The sequence below is a fragment of the Geospiza fortis genome, unplaced genomic scaffold (genome assembly GCF_000277835.1).
Source record: "Geospiza fortis unplaced genomic scaffold, GeoFor_1.0 scaffold61, whole genome shotgun sequence".
NCBI classification, from domain to species: domain Eukaryota; kingdom Metazoa; phylum Chordata; class Aves; order Passeriformes; family Thraupidae; genus Geospiza; species Geospiza fortis.
In genome coordinates this window covers 1,415,184-1,439,126 of record NW_005054430.1, presented here as the reverse complement: position 1 = coordinate 1,439,126, position 23,943 = coordinate 1,415,184, and the positions used below count along the sequence as shown (strand labels likewise).

At 52.9% G+C, this 23,943-nt stretch overlaps 3 protein-coding genes across 4 annotated transcripts; all 3 read right to left on the bottom strand.

The window, feature by feature from the left end:
* Positions 1–2,019: 2,019 nt before the first annotated feature.
* Positions 2,020–5,403, bottom strand: LOC102044252 (carboxypeptidase A1-like). The gene is given in 11 exon segments (XM_005426953.2): positions 2,020–2,207; positions 2,919–3,003; positions 3,187–3,386; positions 3,734–3,824; positions 4,019–4,129; positions 4,227–4,328; positions 4,407–4,508; positions 4,594–4,695; positions 4,778–4,912; positions 5,078–5,159; positions 5,312–5,403. Coding segments are annotated over 11 exon segments (1,290 nt in total).
* Positions 5,404–6,159: 756 nt separating this feature from the next.
* Positions 6,160–11,211, bottom strand: LOC102044084 (carboxypeptidase A1-like). The gene is made up of 11 exons (XM_005426952.1): positions 11,147–11,211; positions 9,368–9,449; positions 8,832–8,966; positions 8,591–8,689; positions 7,971–8,072; positions 7,593–7,694; positions 7,373–7,483; positions 7,103–7,193; positions 6,760–6,959; positions 6,420–6,504; positions 6,160–6,347 (listed from the first exon to the last, which is right to left on the bottom strand). Exons 1-11 carry the CDS (start codon positions 11,209–11,211, stop codon positions 6,160–6,162), a joined length of 1,260 nt encoding a protein of 419 aa, XP_005427009.1.
* Positions 11,212–14,569: 3,358 nt separating this feature from the next.
* On the bottom strand, positions 14,570–21,535 carry LOC102043912 (carboxypeptidase A2). Of its 2 annotated transcripts, XM_005426951.2 has the most exons (11): positions 21,460–21,535; positions 20,192–20,273; positions 19,191–19,325; positions 18,640–18,738; positions 18,079–18,177; positions 17,852–17,953; positions 16,917–17,027; positions 16,517–16,607; positions 15,853–16,052; positions 15,066–15,150; positions 14,570–14,823 (listed from the first exon to the last, which is right to left on the bottom strand). In XM_005426951.2, the coding sequence occupies exons 1-11, from the start codon at positions 21,522–21,524 to the stop codon at positions 14,636–14,638; spliced, it is 1,257 nt and encodes a 418-aa protein (XP_005427008.1). In that variant the 5' UTR covers positions 21,525–21,535; the 3' UTR covers positions 14,570–14,635. The 2 variants fall into 2 exon arrangements, with proteins under 2 accessions (XP_005427008.1, XP_014164931.1); XM_014309456.1 differs by lacking the exon at positions 18,640–18,738 and having other exon boundaries at positions 21,460–21,524.
* Between the last annotated feature and the right edge of the window lie 2,408 nt (positions 21,536–23,943).

Sequence of the window (23,943 nt, the reverse complement as noted above, 5' to 3'; positions counted from 1 at the left end):
GAACTGGTTTTGTAGGGGAGGGAGAAAACTGCTAGTAAAGGCTGGCACCAGTAGAAACTGTCCCACAAAGTTTTTAGTCCAGCTGAAGGAATTTGTGTCCGTGACATTGCCAGGCCATGCCTGGAGCTGTGAGGGTGAACAGGCCACAAATCATCTGTGAGCAGGAACTTTGGTGGTTTTAGCAGAGATAAAGACATTCAGCAACTTGCCAAAAGTGAGAGAAGATCCTGGAAGGGTTGTTTGTTGGTTTTTTAAAATAAATTATGATAATGAACAGAAGTATTTGTAATAAAGATGTTTTTTATTGCTCAGTTGGTGCTGTGACAGTGGTGCTTGCTCGTGGACACTTTGTGAATAGTCGTGTCTTTTTCAAGGTGACCTGGAGGAGAATAACTAGAATTCTGGAATTTTGTTTTTCCAATGACTCCTTTGCCAGTGGTTTTTTAGGAGTTTTTTTAAGGTTTAGGGTGGCTGAAGGAAAATTTGCTGCTTCTGCTACACCAAGGTCCCTAAAGCCCAGCAGGACCCTGGAATCAGGAACTGAACAGTTGGAAAAGTGAGTAGCACAGTTTTCCTCAAATTGGTGCTTCTGGATAACCTGGGAATCCTCTGATTTTCCTGAGCTACCTATGGGGAGTGATTTTGGAGAGATTCTGCTCTCCAGTTTTTCCATCTGGCATTGCTGAACCTGGTCCTGCTTTGGTTATCGTGGTTTTGTGGAGTTTGTGTGTATTTTTGGATTCAGTGGTTTTTTCCCCCCGTTTTTGAAGCAGACAATTTTCAACACATCCCAAAACTCACCGGTGATTTTGGGATAATTCTGATGAAAGGACCAAAAGTAGGAGAAATGGCACATAATTTCCTGTTTGGGAGATTAGGACTCAACATCCCTGAGCACATTTATCTTGTATTGTGACTGTGAGTGTGAAATCAGACCGTGCAGATTGCAGGACTGGCAGGTTCAGTCTGATAAGGTCCTGCTGCTGTGGGAGTAGATTTTTCCAGCTCCATGAGCTCTTGGCAGTGTCATTGCATTGGCTAAAATCCTGATTTTGCTGTCCAGCTGTGGGAGACAGATCCAGAGTCCCTGGCTGCTCTGTGCTGCATGAAAACCTCCTGGTGAAACTGTTGGATAAAACTGGCTTGAGTTGTTTGTGATACTCCAAATCCAAGGAATCAAAGCAAGGACTGGATGTACTTTCCCACCATCTCGATGGATTTGTGTGGATTTGGACTCTTGGTGTTGTTTGGAGCAGAGTCAAACTCCGTAGAGGCTGAGAGGTTTAATTTAATAAAATGTAAATTACAGCATCTGTTTGGGTGATTTATTTGCAGCTTTGAGAGCTGTGGAGAGCCTGGAAAAGCTGGGAGTGAGCAGGGGCTCAGCTCCCCATTCCCTAGGGATTGCAGCAGGTGAGGAAGGGTCACACAATCAGAAAGGTTTGGCTGGGAAGGGACCTTAAAGTCCGTCCAGTTCCAGCTCCTGGACACCTCCCACTATCCCAGATTGTTCCAAGCCCTCTCCAGCCTGGCCTGGAAAACTTGCAGGGATGCAGGGGCAGCCCCAGCTGCTCTGGCAATCCCAGCCCAGCCAGGAATTCCTCATTGCCAAGATGCCATCCATGCCTGCCCTCTGGCAGTGGGAGCCATTCCCTGGGTGCTGTCCCTGCAGGCCTTGGCCCCAGTCCCTCTGCAGCTCTCCTGGAGCCCCAATAAATCCTGCTGGCCTCATGTCCCAGAGCCCAGTTCCCTTCCCATCCTCTGCCAGATCAAAGGGAAAACCACCACCTTCCTTCCTTTTTGTTCCTGCTATTTTCATGCCCTTTCAACCAATTCCTTTTCCAGGCCACTGACCCAGCACACCCTGTTTGTGCTGGCTCCAACTCCCAACTCCGAAAGGGCTTTTCCACCCAGTTTGGGAAAAAGGGAAAACCAACCACAAGCTTTTCTCATCCTTCTTTGCATTTATTTACTCATTGCCTTCTCCCCTCTCTCCAGCTGCTGCAGCCTGATCCCAGCTCAGTAGATGTTGTCCCTGGCGTGCTCCATGATGACCTTCAGTGCCAGCCAGGTCTCCTGGGCGGTGGGGACGATCTGCTTGGCGGGCAGCAGGAACCCATAGCGCCCCGTGTCCCGCAGCTCGAAGGTGAAGGAATATTTAATCCCCTGGTTGTAGGTCCAGTCCACGGTCGATCCACTGGCTCTGTCTGGGGGAGGAAAAAATGGGGGAGGATTCAGAGCCTTGATTGCTTTGTACAGTGTCTCTGTCTCTCTGGGAGCCTCTCAGGAACCCTGGGTTGGCAGACAGCAGGGGGACACTCTTGTGCCCCGAGGGTACTGAGGGCACCTAGGCTGGTCACCTTTGCAGCAGGAGAGACATCAGAGATATTGGTAGAAGATAAAGGGCCAACTCTTAGCAGGGGTTAATCCAAGTTTTATTCTAGGAGTTCCCTACGCCTCAGGGGGCTCCTGCCGAGAGCCCCGGGAGAGGTGCCAAGGTTACAGTTAAAGGGAGGTGGAAACCAAAAGTAGATAACATTTTACTGACCAATAAGTGACCCTGAGGGATGGGAACTGGGGGATAGACATTTAGGACAGCATATGGGGTTGACCTCTAGCCTCTGGCTGATCATTCGATGTCCTGGACTGAAACTTCTAGATGGAGGGGGTGGGATGCTGAGTGATTGACAGAGAGCCAGGGTGGGGGTTTGGGGATGATCTCAGCAGAGGGATTACACAGGTAAAGAGAGGGGGTACAATCCGGGGTAAACCATTTGGGAAAAATACGGGGATACAAAACCAAAACTGTTACCAAGTATAAAAACACACTACAACAGTACAGGAATCCCATGGGATATTTGGCCGGTGTGAGGGATGGTTTTGGGATCTGGGGGGTTTGGGGCTGCCCCAGCACTTACAGATGGTGGTGATGATGCTGCCGTAGGTGAACTTGGTGCCGTACAGGGAGGACAGAGCTGCCACGGCCTTGGCAGAAATCTCGTTCTGGGAATACAGGGAACAGGGAAAGATGAGGCAAAGAAAGTAAAAACTGTGAGGTACAGCTTTTTTCTGGGTGCAACAAAGCTCCTCCCAGCTGCCCAAGGAATGCAGGACAGAGGTGGCTCCCCCTTGGTGCAGCAAAAGAGCTCCACCCCATGCCAGCCCCTCAAAGCACATGGGCCTCACCAGTTCCTGCTCATCTGGCGCCGGGGTCTCGGTGTAGCCGTAGGGGTAGAGCAGGAGCTGGGAATAGCTGTGGATGGAGACAAAAGCCTTGATGTTGCCGTGGCTCTTCACAAAGTCCACGATGGATTTCACCTCGGGCTCTGAGTTGGGGTAGGGTCCGTGGTACGTCTCCGAGCAGGAGTTTGCGCTGGCTCCGGCCTCTGCGGAGAAGAGGATGGTAAGAACACAGTGGGAATTTGGGGGGATGGTGAGAACACAGTGGGAATTTGGGGGATTCCAATCCCAAGATGTTTTCCCACCCCTCAGCTCCTTGGTGGTGATCAAGAGATGCTCCTGGGGCATCTGCTCCTAGAGATTTTTACGGTGACCTTGATTTGCCACCGGGGGACATCGAAGCCCCAGTGGAGCCCAAACCCTTGGCTCTGCCACAGAGAGCAAATCCCACTCTTCCCCAGGGGACATCAACGGATCTTTGAGCCAGAAACAGCTTTGGAGCCTCCAGCTGGAGAGCAGAAGCGCTCCACAGGGGCAAGGGGCCAGCTCTGACCTCCAAAACCTGCGTCCCAGTTGCGGTTGGGGTCCACTCCGACACAGATGGCGCCCGCGTGCTTGGACCTGGTCTTGCGCCACATGCGGTTCTGGAAGGGCAGAGCCACCTCAGCTGGTGCCCAGGGCTGGAGGGAGCTCCACAGCTTGTGGTGGGCCCCTTCCCACCCCATGGAAACGTGGGTGAGGAGGCTTTGCCCTCTCAGGGATGTGCAACCCCCCAGATCCTCCCCAGCCCCATCCAGAGCAGCTGTAGGAACCAGGGGGAGGAGATCCAGGGCATTACCGTGGTGTGGGTGTAGGCAAAGCCATCTGGGTTGGTGACAATCTCCAGGAAGATGTCCATCGTCTCCAGGATGGAGGCCACACCTTCGTTATTCGCGTGATCCTGGACGATCTAGAGAGGATGGAGGTTTGGGGCTCCCTGTTCTCCCTGTGGGATCACCCACCTGGATCCCACAGCTCCTGAGGACCCTTTTGGGATGTGTCAGTACCTTCTTGGCGAACCAGACGCCGCTGGCCTGTGTCACCCACTCGCGGGAGTGGATCCCGGTGTCGATCCAGATGGCCGGGCGGTTTGTGCCTCCTGTGCTGAACTGGGACAGCAGAGACGGGGGGTTGGCTTTGTCCCTGTCACCCCTTTCCCCTCTGGATCACGATCCCCAAATCCTCACCTTGAGCACGTAGAGGGGACGGTTCTCGGTCGAGCGGCCAATCTCCAGCTTGCTCACCAGGTTGGGGTTCTCGGCCACCAGCAAGTCCATGAAATTGTAGATCTGGGAATGAGAGATGTGGGGGTCACTGCCCTGCCCAAGAGCAGACTTTTCCCCCCAAAATGCCCCAAATCTTGTGCTTTCCCACCTCATCTATGGTGTGGTAGGCCTCGTAGTTGAAGGTGCTGGTGTCGACCGACCGCTGGCGGCTGCTGCGGAGCATCTCCATCTGCTCTTCATCCAGCAGGGCCTGTGGGACACGGGGTGGGGTGAGCCTCCTTCCCACTGATGGGATCCCACCTCTCCCTCACCTCCCTTGTGGCACTGCTGACCTGCACATCCTCGATCATGATGGAGTAGGAGACCCCAGAGGCCTCCAGGTGGGCTTTGACCGCCTGCAGGCTGCGGAAGGGCACGCGGATGTCCACGGGCAGGCCGAGCCTGCGGGGAGCCAGCCAGAAATCCAGCTGGATGGGGAAAAAATGGACATGAGGGGTGAGATCCTGCCTTGGGATGCGCCCCCAGCACCAGCCTGTCTTGCTTTTCACCGCTTGGTTCCCATAATCCCACATCCAACCCCATCCTTGCTTTGCTTGGGGGTGTCCCCCAAAATCCACCCCCACACCCAGTACCTGCAGATGCTCCAGGTCCTGCAGCTCCTGCACCTTCTGCAGCTCCTCATTGCTCTGGGGGACGACACGCAGCACCTGGTGCCTGTGGGGTCAGGGGGTGCTGAGGGGTGTGGGACGAGCTCCAGCCCCATTAGTCCGACCTAACCCCACACATCCATCCCCCCATTCCAGGGATTTCCCCTTCACCTTTTTCCTGCCCCACCCGGTGCCACTGTCCCCATCCTGGCCCCTTACCCAAAGAAGGTCTCGGTGCAGGTGGCCACTGCCACCAGGGCAGCCAGGAGCACAGGGAGCCTCATGGTCAGCAGGGACAGCCGGTCTCACATCCCAGCAGTGCCCTGGGGCCTCTTAAATCCCATGGGATGATGGCCCCAGCCCGGCCCCTCCAGCTGTCCCTTTTCCCAGGGCCCTGGGAAGGCTCTGGCTGCCACCAGCCAAGGTCAGGGCCTGCTGTCCCCATCCAGGCACTCCCAGTCCTGGCCAAACCTGTCCCAGGAACCAGCTGGGGCCCTGGTGAGTCAGCTGCCAGCAAGGTGAGACCGGGAGGTGCCAAAATCCCACAGCCTTCAGCGCTGGCTGAGGGGAGGGAAAGGATCAGTTTGGGTTGAGAATGTGCGAAATGCAGATTTCCACTTGGGGCTTGGTGAGCTGCACCCCTAAACCAGAGCGGTGGGGAAACTGGTTTAAAATTTGGCTGAGGAAAGTGGTGTAAAGCTTGGCCCAGGACAAAGGTCAGGGCAGGTGACAGTTGTCCCAGTAGCCAAAAATAAACAGCAAATACCCTGAGGGTACCCCATGTCCCTCCCTGTAGCCCCCTGGGAAGGGATGATGCAGCAAAGCTGCTCAAAACCCCACAAATTTGGGGTTGCTTGCCCCAAAAACCCCATCTCCTCCCATGCTGGCTGTTAGCTCCAAAGGATGGGGACTTTGAGCCAAAGTCACGAGGGGAAAATCAACACCTGCAGGACTGGGAGTCCTTTTCCACCCTTTCTTTGGAGATCAGCATGAAAAAAAATGAGGGTGCCTGAAACCACTGAATGCCCATTTATTGAGAGCAGGGAATGCTGGGGGAGGTGCTGGGGTCAGTATGGATGCTCCAGGACGTGCACCATGATGTCCAGGAGCGCCGGCCACGTCTCGGTGGCAGTGGGGACGATCTGGGAGCTGGGCAGGAGGAATCCGTAGCGCCCCGAGTCCCTCAGCTCCAAGGTGAAGGAATATTTCACCCCGTTGTCATAGGCCCAGTCGACGGTGGTGCCTCCTGCCATGTCTGCAGGGAGAGGAGCCCAGGTGGGAGCCCATTCCCGAGGGATTTGCTGCGGGGTGAGGGAGCGACACTCACAGATGGTGTTGGCGATGCTGCCGTAGGTGTATTTTGTCCCGAACACGGCGGCCAAGTCGCTCACGGCCTTCTTGGCCAGTTCATTCTGCAAAGGAACCACCAAAAGTGGTGGGATCTGGTGGATCATGGGGATCTAGAGCCCATCATTCCCTATCCCTTCTGCTCTAGATTTTCCCAAAAACCCTTAATTTTTGAGCTTTGAGGTCCATCTTGCAACCACTCTCCAGCTGCAGGGGTTCTGTATTTGGGTTGCATCTAACAAGAGGAGCAGGGGAGCTACTGGGATGCTCTGCCTGCCTTTGCCAGGTGGTCCCAGCCCCACGTTTTGGGGCCATCTCACCATCTCCTGGTGGTCGGGTGCGGGCGCCCTCCTGTATCCGTAGGGGAAGAGCAGCATCTGGGAGTAGCTGTGGATGGAGATGACGGATTTGACGTTCCCGTGGGCGCGGATGAAATCCACGATGGCTCTCACTTCCCTCTCGGAGTGGGCGTGAGGGCCGTGATAGATCTCAGAGCAGGGATTGCTGCTGGAGCCGGCACCTGGAGCAGGGGGAGGAGGAGATCCAGAGAGGATCCCTCAGGAAGGGTTTCCATCCCTGGGTTTCTCCACTCTAGCAGAAAGTTTCGATGTTTTGAGGCACAAACAATGCCCAGGCGTGGGGACCTGGTGGCCAAGGTCTCACCTCCAAACCCAGCATCCCAATTTCGGTTGGGATCCACTCCCACGCAGCGGGATCCAGCGTTGATGGACCTGGTCTTGCGCCACAGGCGGTTCTGGGAGCACATGGAGAGGAGACTGGAACAGGGGTGTGAGTCCCAATCCCTGCCCAAGCATCTCCAGGGATCTCCACTCACCGCCCCACATGGAGGAACATCCCTCCCCACCCTAAAAACACAGCCGTGGCTGGGGACAGCGCTGGGACAAGATCCCCCCGTGGTGTCCCCGCACTCACGGAGCTGTGGGTGAAGGCAAAGCCATCGGGGTTGGTGACAATCTCCAGGAAGATGTCCATGCTGTCCAGGATGGCCGTGACAGAGGGGTCCTGCCCGTATTCCTTGGCGATCTGTGCATGGAGAGGAGCAGGAGCTGCCCCGGTGCCCCTCGGAGATGAGGGGTGGGACAGATGCGGGGTAAGAATTGGGGTCCCACATCCCAGATGGCCCCAAGGTGACCTTGTTGGCCGTCCAGACACCGGTGGCTTGGGTGATCCATTCCCGCGCGTGGATGCCGGTGTCCAGCCAGATGGCCGGGCGGTTCGATCCCCCAGTGCTGAACTGTGCGGAACCACGGGATCATTGAGGCTGGAAAAACCCTCCAGGATCATGGAATCCACCCTGTGCCCCATGCCCACCTTGTCCCCAGCCCTGAGTGCCACCTCCAGGAGTTCCTGGGACACTCCAGGGCTGGGCACTGCAAACCCCCCTGGGCAGCCCCTGCCAAGGCCTGAGCCCCTTTCCATGGGGAAATTGCTGCTGGTTCCACCCTGAGCTGCCCTGGCACAACCTCTCATCCTGAGGGCATTTCCAGGGCGAGGCTGCCCCAGGACCCACCTTCAGCACGTACAGGGGCCGCTGCTCGTAGCTCTGCCCCATCTGGACCTTGCTGACCAGCTTGGGATGATCCTCCACCAGGACATCCATCCACTCATAGATCTGCAAGGAGGAGCTGCTGGCTCAGGAGCCTCAGCCTGGTTCTCACCTTTTGCTTTTGAGATGCAACAAGCAGAGCTTCCCTGGGGAAGATCCGGTGCTTCCCTGGAGAACTAGAACTCCCCTGGAGAAGACCTCATGCTTCCCTGGAGAACATGAGGTGGCTGGGGCTCTGTGTGAGCAGGGAAAGGCACATGCCAACATTTTTGGAAAAGTAGAATGAATGATGAGGGGAAAAGTTCTAAGACCCCCCAACACCACCACAGCCCTCACCAGTCCCAAACTGGGCTCCAAGCACCCCCAAAGTGAAGCTGAAAGTGTCTTCCACAGGGTGGGAGGTTCCAGGAGTGGCCACGCTGGATGTGGAAGGTTTCCCAGTCTCCCATCTCAGCTAAAAGCTCCACCAAGGAGGAGAAACGTGTCCCAGGGAGGTCTCACCTGTCACCAAGAACTCACCACGACCTTCACCACACGGATGTGACCCCAGCAGGACAAAGCCAGTGCTCTGCAGAGAAAGGTACCTCATCTATCGTGTGGTAGGAGGCGAAATCAAACATCCTGGAGCTTCTCTTTACCCTCCTGGACCTCCTCATGCTTTCCTTTTCTTCATCCAATAATTCCTGGTTAGGAGGCCAAAAAACCCCAAGATCAAAAAGGCTGGAAGGAGGAGGGGGTTGGATTTTTCTTCTTGATTTCCAACTTTCGAACTTTCTCTCAGGGCTGAGCTGCAGGAGCTCATCCTGTTCCCGTCATAGCCATTACCTGCACGTCCTCGATCATGATGCTGTAGGAAAAATTATGGGAATCCAGGAATTTTTTGACTCCTTGGAGGCTGGGGAAGGGCACCCGCAGGTCCACGGGGTGGCCAAGGCTGTTGGGGTGACGCCAAAAATCCACCTGGGAAGAAGAAGTTGAGCTGAAAGGCAGAACTCGGCCCCATCCTGTGCTGGTGCTCATCCACGAGCTCCCCAACACCTCCAGGGGTCTCACAGGAATTTCCATGAAGCATCTAAAAAGATTTTTGGGCAAATTTTGGGCCACAGATGGATGTCTGGATAGGGAATTACAGAAATGTTTCAGCCCAAGTTGTTTGAGTAAGTATTTGTGGGATGTTCCCAGTTCATACAAAACAGGAGCTCTGAGCTCAAGGAGCCCCAGGTTAAATTCGCATTTATATGGTTCTGAATTATACAGCTCCAAAATGGGGAGGAAAAAGGATGGGATGGCAAGAGAAGGAGGGAGCCCTGGGTTCACCTGGGTCTGTGACCAGGGGGTGCTCAGGGTCCCTCAGAGCTCACCTGCAGCTCCTCCTGCTCGCCCAGCACCCCGAGCAGGGTGATGTGCTCCTCGTTCCTGGCCGTGACACGCAGGACCTGGTCCCTGCAGGGAGGCAGAGGGGTCACAGGGAGGAGACTCTGGCCTGGGGGGAGGCTGGGGAAGCTCCACACCGGCTCAGAGGGTTGGAAAATGCATCGATTGTTGGTGTCGAGAGAAAAAAAATGCAGATTCAGAGCAGCCATGATGGGAAAAGAGCAAGTGCTGGGGGTCTGAGGTGATCTCCAGCCTTGTTTGACCAGCTCCCAGGATGTTGGGGAATATCTCCCATGGATATGTTCTATATCTATGGATGTATTCCCTAGCAGAGGTCCCAGTCCAGCCTGGCTGGGCTCCCCAAGGACAGGCACAGCCCCTGGAGAGGAGGAAATGTTCTGTGGGAGAGACGTTTTCCCATCTTGGATCAATCCTCTACCTCCAACCTCTCCTGCTGGCCAGTGCTTAAAGCTGCTCCCAAAATGGCACAAAATTCCTTCACCTTTCCCCTTTTGTACTTTTCATCCTCTTAACTCCCATTTATCAGTTTAACCACCTCCCCAGGGTGGTAACAATTCCCATTCTGTGCCTGGGGGATGCAGGCAGGCATTAAATCCTTGTGATTTTTCCAAAGTCAGGGAGCAGCCCTGACGTTCCCTGGACAGACTTGGCTCACAGCCACCCAAGTCTGGAGGAGAGTGATGGGATCCTGGATGGATCCCTCAACCCTCATCGTGTCCCAGGAGGAAGGAAAGCAGGGAGGAAGGTGGGTCAGTCACATCACAGGATATCCTGAGCTGGAAGGGGCCCACAAGGATCAAATCCAACTCCAGGCTCTGCCCAGACACCCCAACAATCCCACCCTGCCCTTGAGAGCGTTGTCCAAACACTCCTGGAGCTCTGGCAGCCTTGGGAATGTGACCATTCCCTGGGGAGCCTGGGCAGTGCCAGCATCCTGTGGATCAGGAACCTTTCCTGATATCCAACCTAGACCCCCCTGGCACAGCTCCATCTGCCCTGGGTCCTGAGAGCCCCAGCTCCAGTGTCAGTCCAGCTGCTGGGATGTCCTGGGGGTACTTTTTTATGGATAAGTTTTCCCTACTCTGAACACAGAATTCGCACTTTCTCTACAAGTTAGTTCTCATTGCCAGTCCATTCATTCAGACCTTTCTGGAAGCTTTGGGAGTTTTGGGTTGTCCTGACCACCCCCCAATATTCCATGCCCCCTGCTCAGCCTCATTCCTGCACTGGTGCTGTTCTTATCTGCAGGAGCTGCGACCAGGATGTTCATCCTGGAAAAGTGCTGCCCTCCCTCCCCAGGGCCCCTTCTCCAGCCACATCTTGTCCTTTCCCACGGCATGTTATTCCCATAAATCCTTGGTTATTCCCAGCAATCCTTGGTTATTCCTAGCAATCCTTGGCTGTTATTCCCAGCAATCGTGGTTTTTATTCCTGACAATCCTTGGATGGCTCCACAGCCATCGTCTTTGAGCCCTACACATCATCCCCTGATCCTCTGGGATTCCCCACCCTGGCAAAGCTTGGAGCGATGCCCTCAGGCTTCAGCATTCCCTGATTTCTACCTGCTCCAAACCTCCCTCCAGCCCTGGGGTGAAACCAAACCTTTCCCAGCTGGCAAAAACCCTGTTGGATTTCCATCCTTGGGGATGTCACCCTTCAGGCTGACCCTGAGGGACAGTGGTGGGGACGGGCCATGCCCATCCCAGCCGTGGTGTCCCACCACCCCCTGCCCCAGCAGGACTCACCCCACGAAGAGCTGCTCAGTGCTGGTGACCCCCAGGAGGGCGAGGAAGACCAGGAGGGTCTCCATGGTGGGTGGGAGCAGAGCACAGCCCCGAGGACGGACAGAAGCCCCTCGGTGGTCGGGGTCCCTCCCAGAGCTCCTCACCGGGGCCGCATCCGCCGCCCCCGCGGCGTCGGCAGCGACAAACAGAGCAGGCAGGAAGGGCTCCCAGAGCCCAAATGTTTGCTTTATTTGGCAAAGTCAACACAAGAGCAGCCAAATTAGGGAGGATCTGATAACGTCTCCCTCGGTGAGTGGGTCCTGGATGAGTGTCCCTGCTCCCAGCCCCGAGCTGCCGTGGGCACGGGCGGCTCCCAACCCACGGGCGTGGGGCGGTGGGGATGGCGTGGTCACAGGAGCCCCAAAACCACAAGGAAACACCTCTTTGTTTCCATGGATTTCTTCATTACACATTGCTATGAGTAAGCCAATCATAATTATGATTAGTAATGCATGTGTAATGACAAGCTACTACAAAGTTACACGCAGAAAAAACAAACATTTAAACGTAGATTTATTTATTATTAATTAGTTTATGCATACATGTATATAGATATAGATACAGATGTATAAAATGTAAGATATATTGTTCAAATTATTCATCAAACCATTCCCAGGTCACTTGATGGTGGATGAAATCTCACTTCAAAGCGGATGGAAGTCGTGGAGCTCAGAGGTGCACAAGGACGTTCAGCTGGGGCAATGTTCAGAGAGAAAGGCTCATTTTTGGGTAGAAAATGAATTATTTTTATGTTTTCAGTGTAAGCAGTGGCTGTGGAGCAGCTGTCACTGAGTGGGGCTATCCATGAGGTCAGTTTGTCAGAGGTGTCTTTGTTCCCCAGGTAAAGCAGTGTCTTTGTTCTGCAGGTTACAGCAGGGCCTTTGTTGGGCCTTATCTGCGCTGCCCCTGAGCTCCCACCGTGCTTGTCAGGGATGCTCTGGGTTCCTGGGCTGTGTTCCCAGGCTGGCAGGCACCTCCCAGGGCAGCTTTTTACAGCTCACATCCTCTGACCGTGGCTTTCTCCATTGAATCCAGGGGCTTCTGGCTGCACCAGGAGCAGGAGGTGCCGTGGGAAGGTGCTGGGGTCTGCTGGGGCTTTGCGGTGCAGAACTGGCGTTGACGGTGGTCACAAGGGTGTTTGGGGATGAAGGAAGAGACAAGATGGGCTCCGTGATCAGAAGGCTTGATTTATTATATCATGATATATACATCTATTTAAACTATACTAAAAAGAAAAAGAAAGGAGAGTTTCCAGAAGCTGCTAGCTACCTGAGAATAGAAAGCAGTTGTTTTAACCCCAGCTATGTCTGCTTATGTTGATTAGATAGAATCACTGTCAATATGCTTTCTCTCTGTGTAATTGGCTAGGATGAGTATTTGGTGACTTGTAACAAGTGAGTTTCTTTGGCTTGCTGCTTGGATGCGAACTGTCAGGATCTTTGCATAGGCAAAACTATGTATTATAAAGATTCTGGAAAATAAACGGTTCTGACACATCTATCAGTAGTCCCGTCCCGTTCGTGCTTGTATATAAACTGCCGGCGCAAGCAGGAAAATCCTAAGAGAGGATTTTTCGTAAAAGAAATGTCTGTGACAAACTGGTGCTGTTGCTGAGGGGGTTCCAGGACCGTGGGGTGGTTGAGGTGGGAAGGGACCACGGGAGGTCTGTATCCAGTGCCTGGGTGGGGCATGGGCAGCTCTGGGGACCCACCAGGGCCCTCCTCTCTGCATCTTGGAGTCCTCCAGAGATGGAGGCCGCACAGCCCCGCTGGCACCAGGTCCTGCTGCTTCTCCTCCTGGTGAAAAGCATTTCCTGATGTCCCCCCTGGCTCTCCCTCGTTCCAGGTGAGGCTGTTGTCTCTCCCATCACTCTCTGTGGGGAAGAGCTTGGCTGTTTCCTCAATAATCTCCTTCCTTGGGATGGGAAGGTTCCTGTTAGGTCCCCCCACCCCAGACCTGTGTCATCTCCAGCCCATCTCCCTCCTTGTCCCACCATGGCACGCACCCTCCTGTTCCTCTGGGTGGCATCCACTGCTCTGGCTCCAGATCTCTCTGGAGTCAGGGCTCCAGACCTGCATGAGCTCTCCTCACACCAGGCACTTAGGGAGGAGGGGACAGGGGGAGCCCTGGATGGTTGGAATGAGCTTCCATGCCAGGACAAGGTCACAGTTCCACACCCCCAGCCGAGGCTCCTCAGGCTCTGCAGTTCCTGCTCTGGAGACAAGAGCTCCTCCAGGTCCAAGAGGCAGCTGTCCCTGTCCCTGGGATTTACCATCAGTGGTTTTTAGTCACCAGGCAGAGGATGGGGTTTTGGAAAGCTGGGTCAGTTTGGAAAGCAGGTGCCACTGGACAAGGCCCTGAGCAGAGGGGACAGGGACACAAGTGCAGCGCTGGCTGCCCCAGGCATGGTTTGCTTTCCAAAACAGCTGCTTTTAACCCAAACCCAGCCCCCTGGGCTGCTTCCCTCAGCTGCACCTTCCCCTTTTCCTGCCAACAGCTCCGAGCCCGAGTCCGCAGGGTTTTATCGGACACATCAGCGCTGTTTGCTCTCCTGCCAGCCTCTGAGGGTGAGTAACTCACCAGCTGCTGGGGGGTCACAAGACACCAAGATAAACCTGTTAGACTCGATAATCACCACAGCAGCAGCAGCCAGAGCTAATCTCTGATCCTTCAGGGCCTCCTGAGCTCTTTGCTCTTAATCCCCAAGAAATTTGCAGGATGAAATTGGAACAAGGGGCTCCTGAGGGACTGGGTGCTGGATCAGGGGAGGTGTCCTCTCACCTCCATCTTCCCTCCAACCATGTCCCCTGGGAACATGTGGGAGAGAGAAAAGGGGCAGCCAAATATATGGGGGTGTACATTTGAGGACAGTGGTCAGGGGCCTGGCAGGGTCCTGGGGCTTGTTAAGGGAAATTAAATTCCTTTAATTAGTTCCATAGCCTGGATTACGCTGGTTAACACCAGGCCTTCTGCACCAGCCCCTCCAGCCTGGAGAAGGCTCCAGGGAGAGCTTCCAGCACATTGCAGGGGCTCCAGGAGAGCTGCAGAGGGACTGGGGCCAAGGCCTGCAGGGACAGCACCCAGGGAATGGCTCCCACTGCCAGAGGGCAGGCATGGATGGCATCTTGGCAATGAGGAATTCCTGGCTGGGCTGGGATTGCCAGAGCAGCTGGGGCTGCCCCTGCATCCCTGGCAGTGCCCAAGGCCAGGCTGGACACTGGGGCTGGAGCAGCCTGGGACAGTGGGAGGTGTCCCTGCCATGGCAGGGGTGGCACTGGGTGGTGGGCAGGGAGGGTCATGTCCCAAAATCTCCTCAGGGATGTGTCACACACAAGGAAGACGTGGCAAACACCATGTGGGGAATGCACAGGGGTTTATTCAGCCCTTTCTATGACAGCCATCATGGAGGGTTTCTGAGCTGTGCTGCAGAGCTGACTCCCAGCCCCGCTCTCAGGAGGACTTGTCCCTCACGTGCTCCATGATTTTCTTCAGGCCCAGCCAGGTCTCCTTGGCAGCAGGGAGGATCTGGTTGGCGGGCAGCTGGAATCCATAACGCCCCGTGTCCCTCAGCTCGAAGGCAAAGGAATATTTGATGCCGTTGTCGTAGCTCCAGTCAATGCTGCCTCCACTGGCTTGGTCTGGAAGGGAAAGGGAGATGCTCCAGAGGGGGAGGCAGAGCAATGGTGGAGTTCTGTCGTTCTGCTGTTGGTGTTTTGGGGGACAAGGATGAGGTTTGGATGGGAACACTCAGGTGTGATGTGTGACCAGCGGTGTCACTGCACAGGAGCACTGTGGCTTCCAGCAGGGACTCACCCTGTGGGGAGGACAGGGATTGGTGTCCTGGGACAGCCCTAAAAGCTCTGGGTGGCCAAATACTCACAGATGGTTTTGCAAATGGTGCCCACTTGAAAGGTGGTGCCATAGAGGGAGCGGATGGAACTGGCAGCAGCTCTTCCCAGAGATTCCTGCAGGGGAGAAGATGAAGGGAAAGTCAGGAAGCAGCCACATTTCCTGAGATTAAACACTGGGATTTCACCAGAAATCTCCAAACTGCTTTGGAGGTGATTCACACCACCAGCAGCCACAGCTTCCACAGCATTTCTGGGAGGTGCCACTGCAGGTGAGTTAACTTCCAGCAGGTTCTGTAAGTGCTCATCCCGTGTTTATCTCACTGGCTTGTCAAGGGAAGGCTCCAGAGATACCAGAAATTCCCAAGGCAGCTGGGATCTTCCAATACTCCAAGGTCAACTTTGTGCTCAGTTCAACTACGTAATGGGGGGCTGGATGGAAAACAGAGCTGTGTTTGTGAAGGGGGAAAAAGGCAAGAAATTCCACAGGGGAAATGCATTTAGGTATTAGGACAAAAAAATGCCCATGAGGTTAAGGAAACTTTGGGATGAGCTTGAAAAAGCTGTGGAATTCTTCTTTAGAAATATCAAAACAATCCAAATTCAGTCTGAAATTGGCTCTGGCTCCAAAGCCCTTTCAGCACAGGGTTAGAACAGAGACCTCCAGAGGTCTTTCCCATTGGAATTACGGTTGTGAGATCCACATAGCCTCAGAGATATTATTCCAGCTGTGGTGCTGTCATTAGGGAAGAGGAAGGAAAGCACAGAAAAGCAGCTGGACAGAAGAGAGGAAGGTAAAACCAAGTCCTGCTGTCTCACCAGCTCAGCATAATCGTCTGGCCTGGTGCATTTGTATCCATAGGGATACATCAGGAGCTGGGAATAACTGTGGAGGGTCAGGAAGGCCTTGAAGTTTCCACGATTCTTGATGAAGTCAACGACAGATTTCACCTCCACCTCGGAGTTGGCGCTGGGCCCGTGGTAGGACTCGGAGCAGGGGTTGTTACTGGCTCCAGGACCTGGTGGTGCAAGGAGGGAACAGCCCCGTGAGGAGTGGGATTCCTGGGAGGTCAGGGCAGACCCCACAAAGCTGGGCTTTCCTAAGGACAGGGCTGCAGCCAAAGCAAGGCCTTAAATGCTGATAAATGCTCAAACAGCAGCGACAGAGTGTGAATGTCCAAGGGATGCGCTTTGAGATGATGCAACCTGGGACAGGCTGCCCAGCAATGCAGGAATCCACATTCCTGGGGGTATTCTGTGGTTGGATGGGGCTGGGAACAACCTGGGATAATGGAAGGTGGCTTTGCCCATGGCAGGGAGTGGAACTAAATAATGTTTTGGGTCCTTCCAACCCAAACCATTCTGTGATTCCATAATTCCACGATGCTGCCTCATCCTGTGCTCCAGGGTGATTAATCCCCTTTCTAAAGGCAGCTGCTGCTTCTGTGTAACAGGATCCAGAATCCAGAAGGCTCATCCCTACCTCCAAAACCTGCATCCCAGTTCCTGTTGGGATCGACTCCGACGCAGATGCTGCCGGGAATCTTGGAGCGGGTTTTCCTCCACATGCGATTCTACAACAGAGAAATGCTCAAAAGGGGCCAAATCTGGGCGCTGGCACCAAAACTGCTCCCCATCCATGGGGGATTGATCCTAGCCATGATCCCAAGAGTATTTCTGACTGCCAAGATGGGCCAATGGTCAAAAATCAAATGTATTTACTAAAAATGGGTAATTACAGGGGGTTAGACAGAGAATGAGGATCTTTGTCTGCCCAACTCTTTGGTAACTCCTCTCACAGCATTAAGAGTTTCAGAGCCCACTTCCCTCATGTTTATTATTTCTTTGGAATCTCACTGAGCTCAGACAGAGAGCTGACCCACCGAGGTGTGAGTGTACACAAATCCATCAGGGTTGGCGACTGGCAGCAGGAAAAGATCCATCTTGTCCAGCAGGGAGGTGATGGACTCATCTGTTCCATAGTCAGAGGCAATCTAGGCAGACACAGAGCACACCCTGCTTAGCAGAGCAATTCCTTCCCAGATGTTCATTCCCTCGTCGTTTGGGACACAGGAAAGGCTGGCTTTTGGGGCAGGGAAACAAGGAACATCCATTATCTGTGGGCCATAACTGTTCCTTGTTATACATGGGGAGTGAGCAGTGAATCTGTTTTATTATTTTATTCTGAAGTCAAGAGGTCTTTAGAATAAAATGGAAGAGGATAATAAAATTTCCTCCTCCCTGTCCCAGAGGACAGGCCAAGGCTGGCACTAAGGCTGAGATGGAAGAGCCAGGTTGGGAATTGCCAACTGAGCAGCACTGACAGAGCCCAAGGAGCTTTTGGACAACACTCTTGGGCACAGGGTGGCTCCTGGGGACGGTTCTGTGCAGGGCCAGGAGTTGGACTCCATGATCCTGGTGGGTCCCTTCCAGCTCAGCTTCTTCTGTGATCCTGTGACTTCTCTGGTGGCTCAGTCACTTCCAGCAGGATTTAAATCCTCATTTATAGAGAGCTGGAGGTCTGGGCATTTGTGGAAGGAAACCAACCCCACTGCATTTCTCTGGGCGAGCAATACAACCTCAAAGTCTTTGGTTATTTGTGCAAGAATTTCACCTGAACCACTGCATTCTGTCTGCCTAAACTCAGCTGTTCTAACAGGACAGAGGTTCCCAATTCCAGGCTGAGGCAGCCACCACATCCTGAGAGAGTTAGCCGCTTTTGGGAGGTGAATTAACTGAACACACAGAGGGGTGATATCCTCTGAAAGAGCAGCAAACATTGCCCAGAGAGGCCCGAGATGAATCCCAGCTGCAGAACCTTGTTGGCGATCCACAGGGCGCTGGCCTGGGTCACCCACTCGCGGGAATGGATGCCGGCGTCGAGCCAGATGGCCGGGCGGCTGGAGCCTCCGGTGCTGAACTGGGAAACCAAACACAGCGTCTCAGACTCTGGCACCTCACAGCCCAGCACATCCCATAACAGACTGGGGTGCTCTGGCCTGTGCTGTCATTCATCCCTAGGGAGGCATTCCATGGTACTTGTACCTTCAGGACATACAGAGGCCGCTTTTCGTAGGATTCCCCGATCTGGATCTTTTCCACAAAGCTGTACTCAGATGCAAGATGGTCCAGTTCTGCATTAATCTGAAACGCACGGCCATGAGGACATGACCATCATCTTTGAGGACATTAATATCACATTTATGTGCTCTACCATTCGTTGGAAAGCCCATCCCATTCCACCCACCTGCCACAGGCCGGGACACCTTCCACCACCCCAGGCTGTTCCAACCTGGCCTTGGGCATTTCCAAGGATGGGGAAGCCACAGCTTTATTTCTTTTTAGTTCTTTATTTCCCATTTTCAAGATCCCCTTATTTCTCTTTCTTTGGAAGGATGGGTTTTGACAGAGTCTGCAGGAGAGTTTATGGAATTTTGATCAGCGCTGGCTGATTGTTCTGAGCACAAAATTAATACTGCAAAAAACAAACCCACATGCCAGAAAAAGCTGCAAGGACATTTTGGATGCTAAGATAGGATGTTGAACTGAAGACAGCATGCAAAAAGACCAGAAAAAATCAGAATACTCTTCCCCTGAGGTACTCACATCATCCAGAGTGTGGTAAGCACCAAAGTCAAAGGTGCTGGTGCTGCGCTGCCTTTGGGCACTCTCAGCCATGTCTTGCTTTTCTTTATCCAGAACATCCTAAAATAACATTCAAATGGTGAGAAGTGTCTGCTTCACTTGCTAAAAGATAAAGAAATGAAAAGGCAGTGAGTTAATGCTGGTTTAGGTGCTCTTTGGGGATTACTGCTCATGAGGAAATGTCAGATCAGTGCCCAAGTGGGTGATTTGTATCCGTAACTACTCTCAGCAGAGTTTACTGACTGATCAGTAACTTCAGTGCTGGGATTCCCACATGTCTGGGATCTAAAGTCCACGTGTAATTCCTCAGGGGCTGTCAGAAGAGCCCTGTGGAGTTCATTGATGTCACCACTCAGGGAACACCTACAGCGATCCATGGGTTGTCTTTGAGGAATAATCCACAGCCTACAAAAATGAGGGGAGGATCCCACAGAAAACAGAGTATGGGAAAGTGGGAGCAAGGCCAAATTGTCAATCAGTGTTTCCAAAAGATGTAAGAAATAGGTGCCCACCTGCAGGTCTTCAATCAGGATGGAATATTGAATGCCCTGGGATTCCAGGAAGGCTTTCACTGACTGGACACTGACAGCAGGAATTCTCACATCCACAGGGAGGGCAGGGGCAGAGGGGTTGATCCAGAAATCCAGCTGGAGAGAGAAAGGAAAATGGATTTGGTTTGGGGAAGGCATCCTGCAAACAGCTCTTGCAGAGTTTTAGAAATGCTGATTTCTCCCCAGTCCAAAGGCCCCCGCAGACAGGAGCCTTGGAATGCTCCAATCTCTGTGGCCTCACCACAGCCTTGTATCAGTTCCTCTGATAAACTCAATAAAGTAACAAATACCAAAGGCTTGAGTCAGTTTTTCACTGACTTCTAGGCTTTGGTCACACAAACAAGAGGAAATTTTAATTGTCTCTGATGACTATTTTATTATTCTCCCTTTTACTAGAAATAATTTCAAGAAAAGCTCCATATTCCAGTCTTAGGTAATATGAAACCCATTGTTTTCATTTCTCCTTTTATCTCTCCTTTGGTAGGACTTTTCTAAATTTTAATTTCTAAATTATCCATAATTTATTTTTTAAGCCAGAGATTTTAACAAGTGGTGTTAAAAATTCTCACCAATGGCAATAAGAACTGTAATAACCTGGAATTTTACATTGTGTTTTCCTGTTTCAATGCAGTGCAGACCAACTAATAAATTCCTTCCATAACTCTGGGAGACAAGACATTGCCATTCCCACTGGAAAAACAAGTTTTTCAACACTGACATTAAGATCTAACAATTCAAATATGATGTAAAACCAGTAGGAAAAAAAATTTATCAATTCTGGCCCTCCTGAACACTGAGCTGGTACTCGAACTTGCAGGTCAAATTTAAAGTGTTGCGAGAATAAAATTATTTATGGCAGCTGCCCCAGAGTGATGGGAACCCTCCAAACGAGATGCAGATTCACAGCCTGACCTGTTGTGAATGAGATGCAAATCCAAAAAGCCTCTGTGGCCACGACCCACCTGCAGGTGTTCCAGCGATTCCAGAAGTTGCAGCTGCTTGACCTCCTCCTCATTTTTGGTCTTGATCCGGAGAACCTGGTGCCTGCAATAAATCCGTGTTTTCAGAAGCAGTCTCAGAAGGGGGCTGGCTGAACGCGTTTGTTCCTGGGGCCGTTAATTCAGTGTTAATTGCGTGTTAACGGCTCCTTTCATCAGTTGATTTGGAGTCACCCAAGAGTTCAGCCAGCCACCCGCACCTTCCTCGCAAACCAGACAACGTGGAAGGGTTTTAAATCACAAGGATCAATCCTGCATCCTTCGGGAACTTTTGTGGGACAGTGATATTCCCGTTGAGCTGGGGAGGGATCCAGTGTTTGGGGAGCAGAGCAAACAGCGGGACTCGTTTACGCCTCGTTTACGCCTCGTTTACACCGCGTTTACGCCGCGTTTACGCCGCGTTTACGCCTCGTTTACGCCTCGTTTACACCGGGATCCTTCATTAATATTTTATTACTTTATCCATAAGCTTTATCTTAGTGTTGGATTCTGCTGTGAATTCACCACAGCTGCTGAGGAACGGAATAAGCAGAATTCAGTTCAGGATTAAATGAAAAATAGCCCCTCAAAATAGCCCCTCCTGGCTTTACAAATCTCCGAGTTTTGGGACATTGTTTATATTAATTTTTTATTCTTAATCCTTAAACCTTCATGCACAGATTTACTCACTGGAATCTAGTGCTCACTTCCTGCAGCTCAGGATTTATCCAGTAGGATTTCATAATCTTTAATTATTAAAGCTCTTCCAAGGTCAGTGAGGCTGTGAGGAAATACCTTGTGGGATAATTTTTGCAATGCAACACAAAGACAGACCTAGAGAATTTAATGGTTGGAAATCAGGATTTTAAATGCTTAGAAAGAAGGAAAGAAGAGCAAGAAAGAGAAATAAGAAACTTGGGGAAAAAAGGGAAAGTGGTGAACTTCGTGCTGTGAGGACAGGTTCTGGTCTTTCAGCTCTGCTTTTGCAGTGAGGTTCAACTCAAGCCAAAATCAAGCCTTGGATGAACAGGAATTGAGGATCTCAACCCCACAGCTGGGCCCTTCTCCTTAGAAAACCCAAACAAAAGTAAAGAAAGATTCCCTCAGACACCAGAATAGCAAAGCAACGAGAACAATCAGTGGCAAAAACCAAAAAAATGCGCCCCGAGCAGATTTTGTGAAGGCGAGACCATGAAAAACAGCAAGAGGATACCAGCCCTAAATGAAAGGTTTCCCACAAAAGTGGAACTCACCCCACGAAGGTTTCCAGGCACAGGGAAGCCCCGATGAGGGCACTGAAGATCAAAATCAGCTTCATGTTTGCGGCAAGTTCAGCTGGGCCTGGCCAGGGGCAATTTATACAGAGCTTTATTTTTCAGATCAAACACATCTGATAGCACCATCAGTCCATGTGATCAAGTTCTCACATTTATCAGAGCCTTCAAGGCCACCAGCAGGCTGATTTCACCTCCAAAAAAATATTTTCCACTGACATCCAAACCAGGGTGGGGGGAGGAGTCGGTCCCGAAGCTCTGACCACAAAAATGTGTGTGTTCTTTAGGGCAGAGGAAAACAGGGACAAACTGAGCTCATCCCAGCTCTCACTGGGGGTCACGAGCTCTGCCAGCCCACGCCTGGTTGGGATTTTGAGCTGTCCATTCCTGGTTCCAAAGGACGTTTGAGGAGTTGTTATCCACGTGGGAGGCAGAGTCCTGCCTGAGCTTTGGGAATATTCTCCTGTGGGAAGCCCCAGCTGTGGCTGTACACACGGGGCTGCTGGATAAACTTGGTGTTTATCCAAACCAAAAGGATTCCGAGAACAGGCAGGAGCTGCCCCTGCTGGCACACCTGGGGCTCCTGGGGAGCAGAGAGAGGGGAGATGTTCAGCTGCTCAGTCCACCTCAGGAGAACGGGGAAAGCAATTCCCAGAGGAAAGTTTTAATAAAGATCTCTGTTGTATCACTCAGCATTTGTCAGCACCTCCCGAGGAGTCTCCTCTCACCTACACTCCCACCCCACTCCTCCCCAGGTGTCCTGTTGGGTTCACAGTCCCAGGCAAGTCCTTTGTCTCATGTTTTTGGGAACAAGGGGAGCCCCAGGCAGGGATTAGTCCTGTTTTGGCCTGTAGGATTGAGTCACCGTGTAACTGCTGTGTCTTGGGGGCACAGGAGAACTGCTCTGGTCTCTAAGGTTTAACCAAACCCAGTCCCTGGGCAAAAAGATCTCCACCCCCTCAAATTAAACCAAATAATAAAAATTTATCCCAAAGACAGGAGCCATCACAGGAATTTCCTGCTTCTGGAACTACAGCAGGAGCTGTGGTGGGAGTCAAACCCCAGCTGCAGCTTCCCGACTCCAATATTTCACAAGGAATCAGCTGACTGCCCACACGACCAGCTCACTCTTTGCAAACAGGAAGAAGGGATTTAATCCAGGGCAAAATTAGAGCTGGTTTCATTACTCATGCTACATCCCACATGGATTTAAGGGCTGCCAAGAAACCCTGCCAAACCTGATGGCAGGATCCAAACTATCCCAACAAGCTCTGAGTGCCCTGATCAGCATCCTCTGCGGCCTCCGCCCAGGGCATTTCATAAAACCCAAACCTTGGACTCACCCCTCATCCCTGGGGGGCTGCAATGACCACGAGGTCCTAAAGGGTCTGGAGATCAGCCCTGAGCCATGGGCATCCATGCCATTGGAGTGAATCCAGAGGAGGCCCCGGAGCTGCTCCAGGGCTGGAGCCCCTCTGCTCTGGAGCCAGCCTGGGAGAGCTGGGAATGTTCCCCTGGAGCAGGGAAGGCTCCAGGGAGAGCTTGCAGCACATTGCAGGGCCTGCAGGGGCTCCAGGAGAGCTGCAGAGGGACTGGGGCCAAGGCCTGCAGGGACAGCACCCAGGGAATGGCTCCCACTGCCAGAGGGCAGGCATGGATGGCATCTTGGCAATGAGGAATTCCTGGCTGGGCTGGGATTGCCAGAGCAGCTGGGGCTGCCCCTGCATCCCTGGCAGTGCCCAAGGCCAGGCTGGGCACTGGGGCAGCAGAAGGGTTGGAGCCAGGTGGGTTTTGAGGTCCCTTCCCACCCAAACCATTCTGGGGATTCCAGAGGCTGCAAAGCTCCACAGTGCTGGCCCAGGGAGCAGCGGGGAGGCCGAGGTGACCCAGCAGGGCAGTGCAGGAGGGAGCTCACCAGAAGCAGCAGAGCCCCACGGGATCCAGCCAGCAGCAGAGCAGGTCTGGTGGCACCGAGCAGGTCCTCAGGGCAGCTCCACAGCCAGGATGTCACCAAGCACAGCCCCAGGTCCCCCCTGAGCCCGGCGCGGCTCAAACAAGCCCCAGAACAACTGGGCTGAGGCTCAGAGCAGCTCCCCAGGCGGGCGGGTGGGTGGAGGGTGTGTGGGTGAGGCACGCAGGGCTCTCCCCACTGCCCTGCAGAGCTCTGCTGTCACCCCGTGACTCAGGGACAGCCTGGGGACACCCGCGCGACACAAAGGCCAATCAGTCTCAGCTGCCGAACCCCCTCCTCACCTAAAATCCCTGCATTGACACAGATTTTCCCTGAGAGACACCAGAATGGATACGTGCCCCCAACAACAACAACAACTAGAAAAGCCTCAAAAATCATTAAATTTCAGTGGGGTCGGTCCATTTTTGTAAAATCCAGACCCTGTGCTGTTGCTGCCCCAAATGATGCGAACCAAGATCCAGTGTTGTAGCCTCTCCTGTCATCTGTAGGGA

Coding starts and splice junctions, on each gene's coding strand:
- LOC102044084 (XM_005426952.1), bottom strand. CDS start 11,211: ATGGAGACCCTCCTGGTCTTCCTCGCCCTCCTGGGGGTCACCAGCACT. Junction 9,450..11,146: donor ACTGAGCAGCTCTTCGTGGG/GTGAGTCCTGCT, acceptor GCCTCCCTGCAG/GGACCAGGTCCTGCGTGTCA. Junction 8,967..9,367: donor GCGAGCAGGAGGAGCTGCAG/GTGAGCTCTGAG, acceptor TCTTCTTCCCAG/GTGGATTTTTGGCGTCACCC.
- LOC102043912 (XM_005426951.2), bottom strand. CDS start 21,524: ATGAAGCTGATTTTGATCTTCAGTGCCCTCATCGGGGCTTCCCTGTGC. Junction 16,608..16,916: donor TTGTGTACACTCACACCTCG/GTGGGTCAGCTC, acceptor TCTCTGTTGTAG/AATCGCATGTGGAGGAAAAC. Junction 15,151..15,852: donor CAGACGATTATGCTGAGCTG/GTGAGACAGCAG, acceptor TCTCCCCTGCAG/GAATCTCTGGGAAGAGCTGC.